Source organism: Adelges cooleyi, unplaced genomic scaffold, assembly GCF_023614345.1.
Source record: "Adelges cooleyi isolate 19-005CV unplaced genomic scaffold, UGA_ACOO_1.1 ACOO_flye_CR_arks_rails_tigmint_CR_PRNA_248, whole genome shotgun sequence".
NCBI classification, from domain to species: Eukaryota; Metazoa; Arthropoda; class Insecta; order Hemiptera; family Adelgidae; genus Adelges; species Adelges cooleyi.
Window position 1 is genome coordinate 2,343,266 of NW_026095913.1, and position 8,752 is coordinate 2,352,017.

At 32.2% G+C, this 8,752-nt stretch overlaps 1 protein-coding gene across 1 annotated transcript; it reads right to left on the reverse strand.

Moving 5' to 3' along the window:
* Nucleotides 1–951: 951 nt before the first annotated feature.
* Nucleotides 952–7,951, reverse strand: LOC126837290 (uncharacterized). Its single transcript, XM_050571137.1, has 7 exons — nucleotides 7,570–7,951; nucleotides 6,137–6,334; nucleotides 5,958–6,068; nucleotides 4,266–4,503; nucleotides 3,895–4,138; nucleotides 3,289–3,497; nucleotides 952–1,208 (listed from the first exon to the last, which is right to left on the reverse strand). Exons 1-7 carry the CDS (start codon nucleotides 7,666–7,668, stop codon nucleotides 1,072–1,074), a joined length of 1,236 nt encoding a protein of 411 aa, XP_050427094.1. The 5' UTR covers nucleotides 7,669–7,951; the 3' UTR covers nucleotides 952–1,071.
* Between the last annotated feature and the right edge of the window lie 801 nt (nucleotides 7,952–8,752).

Consider the following 8,752-nt stretch of genomic DNA (forward strand, 5'->3'; position numbering starts at 1 on the left):
AACAATCTATTGACATAAATAAAAAAAATTATTGGCATAAATTGAAAAAACTATTGTTTTGCCTCAAATACATATTTATGAAATTTTATTATAATGTTTTAAAATAGCAACTGTAGGATTTTTTAAAATATTTTGATTATAATTTTAACCATTTAATAATACTATTTCTGCACCGAAACTATAAGCTCTAACTGCTCAAAGAGATCTGGATAAAGTGGAGACGGCATTGTGAAGTTAAAGTAATTACAGGACTATAGGAATTAGTGATGAAATCACTCTAAACATTTAAATTCAAGTCTTGAATTATTGTTGACCGTTTAAAAAGAAAGTGTTCTCACAAACTAGCAATTATTAGTTTGCATCAACCAAACAATATGGGAGACACGCCTGGCTGCCGATCTTAATATCACCAGGCGCGATTATTAAGCCAAAATATTTTCGAAGGTCTTACAGTGAATTCATATTTCATATTATCTACTTATAATCCGACACATAAAAATGTACATTCAAGTCCATTTATGTTCCATTAAAACTCCGATGTTGATGAATCCTACATTTGATACGGAGTAATTGAGTTTAAAGTCCGATTGAATAAAGTAAAATGTTTTGCTTCGGTGTTTTTTTAAATAACGGCTTATATGATTTTATAACAATTCTTATATTAATTCTTCTAATTACGAGTATTATTGCATATGGATATTACTTGTATTATTATTATTAATAATCCTGATTCTTATTTTGCCGCGTTGGACAATCAACCAGCAATCGTATTAACTTATTAATTAATTTGGAGTATATTTTTAAATTATATACTACCGAGAAAAATTACTGTAACAATTAAAATATATTTGTACTAATTAAAGACAAAAAATAGGTTAATGGTTAATAAATGTAAAAATGTACGATACGGTTCACAATGCACGCACAGTAAAATAACTTGTTGATGTGCAATTTATCCAAATTGATTTACTAATAAATGCAATACATAAATAAAACCATTATAAAGAACAAATTATAATAAATTACATACTATGAATATGACAATAAATGATTAAGGCCGTTTCTTCGTTTTTACAAAAGTTCAGAATGACTTTCGTCGATGCCGTCGACCATGTCTACAAACGTGAGTGGCAACTGCAGTAGAGGCGGGCTGTCCAATGGATTCTTGGTCCACATTATCCAAACTTTCTTATCAAAGTCGAAAACGCCTAAAATAAAATCGTTAGGATAGATCGTAAAGTATTGAGATAATTAGACATAAAATAAATTACACTAATAAATACATTTTTATTCTAGTAGTTTAATGTATAGAAATTAAAATTGTAGCTTTATAATAATTTACAGTATCAATGACTTCTTTCTATCCAAGCGATACAACAATAGTCCAATATTTGCTAATTAGTTTCTAATTGCCCCCCACTCCTCTATTTAATCCAAAATATTATTATTTTGCTGTTTTTATAATATTATGCAGCACTAAATTAAAACATTTTAAGTATTATTTTTAATATAATTAATAATATTAATTATCGTAGGGGTTGACTGACTCTTTGTGTTAACATTAGTATATAATGTTATTTGAGAGTAAAAACTAAAAGAAATTGTTGCTATTTTGATATGCAATCGCCATGGAGTTATTCTCATACAATACACATTTTCATATTCTTTCATTTTCCAACCGTTCAATAAATATTAATTATTTCTTCATAAAAATGGTTATTATATTATCTATATTATAATGCTAGACCTTAACGACCTATCGCAAAGATAATAAATAAATAATTTTATGGCGGAAATAAATTTGTTGACGGTTGCTAAGTAAACTGTAGTTTGTCATTTTTGAATCACAATCGGTGACAAATCATCGTTTTGTTTTAGTTTTGAAAAGATGTTAGTTTTTAACATGAAAATACGCTATTAGAAGGTTTTTTTTTTTACTACGGTACTTTTTTTTTAATTACCTACTTAATTGAAACCAGAAAATAGACCAGGATGCTAGAAGAAAAAAGGGGACACATAAGTTATTAGCTGAAGATCTAAGCAGGGCATGTAGCGTACATTGACATTTTAGGTATTATTCTTACTTTTTTATTGCATAACTATTAACATCTAACATTATTCTTAATAATTTTTATAATCTCTATTATCAGTAGCAAAGCGTCATAGGAGACTATATTTAATTTAAATATCAAATATTTGTTGACAAATTTTCAATCGTTTTCCCAAAGACATACACTCCTGTTTATTAGGGATTAGGTACAAGCAATTTATTCGCAAAAACTTTGTTTTTACGCTTAAACCAAAGGCATATTTATTGGTATTTATTTATTGGTAGCTCGTTTTTTTATCACAGCATTTTTTTTCTAACCTAAACATAGGTTACGCAGAACCCGTTATGCCTATTTTTTTATGATGAGTTTAGCGCAATAAAAAAATTCGTTATCTCAAGTTTTTCTACTGTATCATAAACAAAACGTTATTTTTTAAATAGCCATAATTTCGTTAATAGGTATAGTTTTTAAAATCCACCACCTTAGAGATCTCTGAAATAGTATATTCATCACTTTTGATCATTAAGTTATTCTAACACAATTCTAAAGTCTATAAAACCCGTGACCACCTATGTTTTTTTCTCTTTCTCTCTCTTCTTTGTGGTTACCGGTCATTAAGACCATACCGCCAAATAAATTGTATTCAATTTCTCCTTATCGACTGCTGTTATCCTCTACTGCAAATCTGGTCCTACTTTTACCTCATCGTGCTTAACAAAATCTTCCCATCGTACACGAAACTGCTTACCGTGATCTTTCTTCGACACCCTTACTAAAGACCCTTGTTCTCTCCTCACGTTACCTGCTCACATGAGTCTTCTCTTTCAAATTTCTTTTAGAATATCTGGCCTTTGAAATAGCTCAATCAATTCATCATTTTGTTTTTTTCTCCATTCTCCTTTTTGATGTCGACATATTCTTTTCTCGGTTTTTCTAAGGGCCATGTTTCAGAGGCATATACAATTATTGGACGTACCAATGTAATCTTATGTTTTTTTTTATTAAAAAAATTGTAGTGCTCTAAAGACTCATGCCACACTATTGTCTATTGACTATTACTAATCATCTAAATACAATTGACGGTGATATCTCATATCTTGCGTGATAAGTGATCTAAGTGGCACTCTGCATATGATTTAAAATTACATTTATTGAAATTTAAATGTAAGTGAATGTATTATTGTCATAATTTTCAGCTTACAGTCAATATTTCAATATTTACTGGTTTGTCGCTTACCCAAATGAACGGTTTTGCCAATGTCGTTTGGCCAATTCAGAAATATACTATTCTTGCCATCGTCCCGGTTGCCCATTATTTCCAACATGTCTCTTAAACTTGTGGCAACTTTGTTTTTGGTTAGTACTTTGTACCGGTTTTCTCTTGACGCGCTGCTGTTGCTTCCGCGTAGTTCCCTCTGACCATCTGACGGCTTTAAATAGAGTAACCTGTAAACAATGATGAATGTTTCATTGGCAAACAAACAAAAATTCTCATGGCCGACTAGATAAAGTTCATTTGCTACAAAGACACTAGGGTATGAAAATCAAGCCTTTTAACTTTTAATTTTTTATGACACGTTTGTTTATGTAATTCATTTTGACACTACGACTAAAAAAACAAACTTTCAGTGAAATTAAAAAAAAAAACCACGTTCCGCCTTTGTCTCCTTGACGTATTCGCCTATTTTGTTCGTTTATTGGCCATAACCCTTTTTAAAAATTTAAACATTCCATATGATCCAAAAGATCCAAGAAACTGGGTTTTAACAGGTTGATTCCCTCATTTAAATACTTTTACCCAGTAACCCAACCTATACGAACAAATCCAAGACTTTGTGTTCACCTGTTCGCGTGCACCGAGTTGTTGCCCAGAGGGAATTCAGTGGGGTAAACCTCGGATTTGGGTTCTCCGTTGTAAGGCATCACTTCGATTGTGTAGAACGTTCGCGAATCTCTGGGCACGTTCAAAAAGGCCAAGTTCACATTGAAAGCATCGGCGGTGCCCACGCCTTTGTTGGTGAGTATTTCTATAATTTCTGCCATGTCGGCCCTCGTCGACAACAACGCTCTGGTGATGAACTCGCGCGCTATAAAAGAATATAAATTATAAGTACAAGTTAAAAGTGTTATAGACTCAGAACACAATTTTTTTTTTTGTGCTAAGCACACCCAAGCGCCTCCCAAATTTCGCCCATGGAACTTAGCACAACTAACGTATGCGGCCCCTGAGTGGATTGTCTGTGCACAGCGTATTGATCGAGAACACGACACCGTGATAATTGTGCCCGCTGGCGTATCCCGGCAAATGTCCTGCATAAGCCAACGCTTCGAATTTCTCCTCCCTGGCTTTGAATATGCCACCGGATTCGTCCTCACTGGGTACTATGTGAGCTGCTACAATGTAATAATGGTCCTCGGTCGCGGCCATCGCGTCTTCCGTGTGTCCCAAAAACTGAAAAATAAAACGTTTTTACAGACTGCTGAGTAATTTATTGATTCGCCGACGTGAATCTAAATCTTACGATAATCCAAGTCAAAATTAAATATCAAACTTTTAATTTTTAAATAATATTTAAAAGATGCTTTCCACTGATTATTGGAAAAATTGAAATTCAGTACTTTTTCATTTGAAAACATTTCGCTTTGTATTATTTAAGAAATTTCAAAAATATTTATTTCTTTTGGTATTTTATTCGAAGAGCTAAAAATATTTGGAGCACAATGTGTGCACAGGGTGATCAGCTTAACGTAAGACACTCGTTGTCTCTTAAAATAATTGTAACTTTGTAGTTTTTATTTTTGGGGACAATTTAGTTTATGTTATTTTGTAATTTTCGACAATATTAAAACTGTTATCTTTTTCCAGAGCTTTATCAACTTTAAAAACTTAAACGGGAACGTATATATTTAATTCAAATTTTAAATTAAAAATAATTTGCTGAAAATTGACTGGTTAACTGGTCGATAACCAGTGTTAGTTCATTGCTTTTAAATGTATAAAAGTTTAGGGCGGGAGGTGGACAACGGTACATGAAATCGATTATTCAACAGGAAAAATTAAACCAACCAATCAATGTCACAGCCTCTGTCCAAACAAATGAAAATTTCAGGTGCAAAATAGAAAGAAAATATGAAAAGAATTTAAAAAAAAGCACAACGTACAAAGAAAAAGCTACATGACACGCACACTCCACTGGTCGAGATAACTGGTTTCAAGGAAGCGGGAGATGGATTCTGCAATGAGTTAGAAACGTCAGCATAAAACTGAAGGCACAATATCCAAAATTGGTTATCGACCAGTCAAAATGTTCAGCAAATTATTCTTAATTTAATAAGTTAATTAAGTATATTATACCTTACCATTTAAACTTTAAAAGTTGATAAAAAATAAAAAAAGATATAATTTAGATTATTGTTCAATAAAGTAAAAAAACACAAATAAAAGTATTTTTCAAAAAGAAAAACTACAAAATTGGGTCATTCCACGTGAAATATTTTCTTGAAATATGGTTAAAGTACACTTAATTAGAATTTTAACTGTTCAGGTTTCATGTCTATACCACTATCGACAGTTAAATTACAGAGTCGGGAACATGAGGTGTTTTTGGATGCTTTTTTTTTTTAATTAACCTACCTAGGTCCAAAAAAAAATGTTTTAAAATTTTTGTTGTTGTTAAGGACCTATAAAGAATGTATGATAAAAATGTCAAACATTTTTTAATTATAGTCGCATACCCATTAGGCGATTTCACGTGGAATGATCCTTCGGCCATCTAAAAATTTAGTTGGGTCAATTATTTATTTAGTTTTTTCAGCTAGAAATTAATATTGTGTTTATTTTTTTCCGTGTACATTTATAATTATTATCTTTTCGGTTTAATATAGAAATAATAATTCTCGGCTTACCTGTCCATTAGGTTGGTTAATCATGAGCGAAGTACATCCGACGGGTCCTTTTTCTATCGGTCCTTTTTTTAAATTTACCGGCAACGTGTCGTCCAAAGCCATCAGAAATAGCTATAAACAAACATACACTGATAGTTTATTGGGGTTTTCAAATTAAAATCTTTAGACTCAAAACGCACCTCTTCAAAAGAGACCTGTGCGCCGTCAGCTACGCCTTGCAGCTCGATCACATACTGTGGAAAGTACATTTTTGTCGAATTCAAGCTTTCTTCGTAAATGGCTCGACCTTCCGGTTCGGCAATCATTTTTAAATAATCATCTTGCAACGGCGTATAAGCCTTTAGAAATTCTTTTATCATTTGTCCATTAGTCCGCCCCTAAACAGTAAAAACATAAAAAAACATAACCCTATATTATAATTAGTTGTGTGTGTAAAAAAGCCCCGACTTTGACCTCTTATTTACCTAACTGAATTTGGTTGCAAATGCGTAACGGGTAAATTAAGGGAAACCCTAGATAAAATGTTAACAGTTATGACATATATGTTACAAACTCATTCGCCGATATATTTCGCAATTTCAATGCTTCTCCAATTTATATTTATATATCTTTATATATATATATTTCTTCTGTCCGTGTGTAAGTATTCAAACTCCTCCTAAGCGGCTGGTATATATACGGTAAATTTTTTACATGTTTTTCTCAATTTTGGTGGGGAAGGGGTAACTTTTTAAAATTTTTTGCTTACTAAAGTACCTTTCAGGTGTGATTTCTAATCTATAGAGTTGCTACACGAAGAAATCGGTTCAGCGGTTTACGAGATGTCGTGGGTCCAGACAAAAAAATAATAATAACACATCATTGTAAAAACAATACATTCTCAGCTACACATCGAAGCTAATCACCAAAATAAAATGCTGCAATTAGGTATATATACTGTATATTAGTTGCTACAGCAAAAATCATTGTAACAATATTACAGTGTTAAGAGGAATGGGAATATTTTTATAATTGTTAATAATATACTATAACCTTTATTAGTAGCTATTCAAATGATTGTGTGTTTTATCTATAGATTTTGATTTACGTATTTAGTTAATTAAAAGTAGTGATTGTCTATAATTGGTGGTCTAAAGTTGATAAAAATACACACAAAAAATAGGAAAAACATAGATCAAATATAATATTATTACGCTTGCATTTTATTCTACAAGCAAGTAGTATGCCAAGCGTGTCATCTTGTTCACACTTTGCCGTGCGTCTCGTTGACATGCTATCCCGTATAACAGGGAAAGAGCAATGGAGTTATTCTAAACGTTTTTCTATCTAAATTAAGAGTCCTCGAGTGTTGGGGAAAACCGGACCGGAAAACTTATAGGACGACCATTGGATCTCTAAAGAGCAATATGAGGTCTATCTAAGTATTCAGGCATTCTCTGGATTCCACAGGTATTCCTAGGTAGTAGTTTTTCTGTAAGGACTCCCTTTTCTATCCCTTCTCTCGCTTGTGCATCTTTAGGGAAATCCTAAATGCTACTCGTGGCCTCATTACGGGGACTGTTCTTAAACGTCTCTTATACTCGTGATTTTTTTTTAATGTAATTTTACTTACCACGCTGTATCCGACTTCGTAATGAGTGCCGTTCACGTAGACGACTGGTATGGAATTGCGAACTGGACGTTTTTCGTCGCATGACTCTGCAATCGACATGTTCACAGCGTTATAGTTTTTAGACTTTTTGTTTTAAACAAGACAAATAATAATCGTACTTCTTTTTAAAACGGACGACTTAAGCACTATTTGTTTTGTATACTAAAAAACGTCAGCGAGGACCCACGAAAACACTATATGGTGGCCTCGATATGTTCTAAGACGAAAATTGCAACCGTACCGATAATAAAAAGTTCAGTTACCTATATAATTGAGTACATTGTCATTATAATCAGTATTTTAATCAGCTGCTATGTAAACGCGTTGTCTCGCGCGTGCGCCTAGTTTAACAACATGTTCGGCACAGCACGACTGCTAAAAACATATTATATTTAACATTTTTTTTTTTCTAGTATTATAATATCATATTTCCCCCGTAAGACCGTCATTGTCTGCTGTTGGGAGTGTTGCTGCGAGCTCATTAGTAAACGTTCAAACATAACCATAAGTATAAAACAAATTATTATACATGATATTTTCCACTAAAAATGAATCACGATTTACTTTTGGCCACCGGATGTCATAACTAAAAGTCTACAAATTAACCGATAACGTTATTTCAGTGTACACAACAATAGTTCCATTATTATGTTAAATTCATAAAAACAAATTATATAAACAAATCTAAAAATTGAGGAGGGAAACTTGATATGTTGGCTCTGTGCAAGCTCAAAATGGCTGATTTATACATTTTTGAATTTTTCGTACACAAGCAATTTAACGTTGTTTCCATATTTTTCAGATTTTTTTTTACACCTTTCGAAAATATTTAAACTAAGCTTCGTTAATCCCGTGTTATTTAAATGGAAAACTTCACCGTCTTACATACATGGACAAAAATATTGAATTAGAGCCGTGAAACTTTTAGGGTTTTTTTTTCTCACTAGAGCAGTCCTTCGGCGCATAACAAGTTGAAAAAGTCAAAAATAAGGATCACCTTAGTATATATAGTAATATTTATAAATTGTAAAGTATTTACCATATTTTGTCGTACTCGCTAAGATCAGGTAGACAAAAATTACAGTTAAACTGCAACAAAAAAGCAATGACAAAAATAAAGAAATTTGCAATGGAGTCATGGTCT

Bases quoted from the DNA above. Each gene is read 5' to 3' on its own strand.
- LOC126837290 (XM_050571137.1), bottom strand. From the start codon at position 7,668: ATGTCGATTGCAGAGTCATGCGACGAAAAACGTCCAGTTCGCAATTCC. The intron at 6,069-6,136 runs GTGCGTTTTGAG...GTTTGTTTATAG, and splicing joins CACAGGTCTCTTTTGAAGAG to CTATTTCTGATGGCTTTGGA. The intron at 4,504-5,957 runs GTAAGCCGAGAA...TTTATTTTTCAG, and splicing joins TTAACCAACCTAATGGACAG to TTTTTGGGACACACGGAAGA.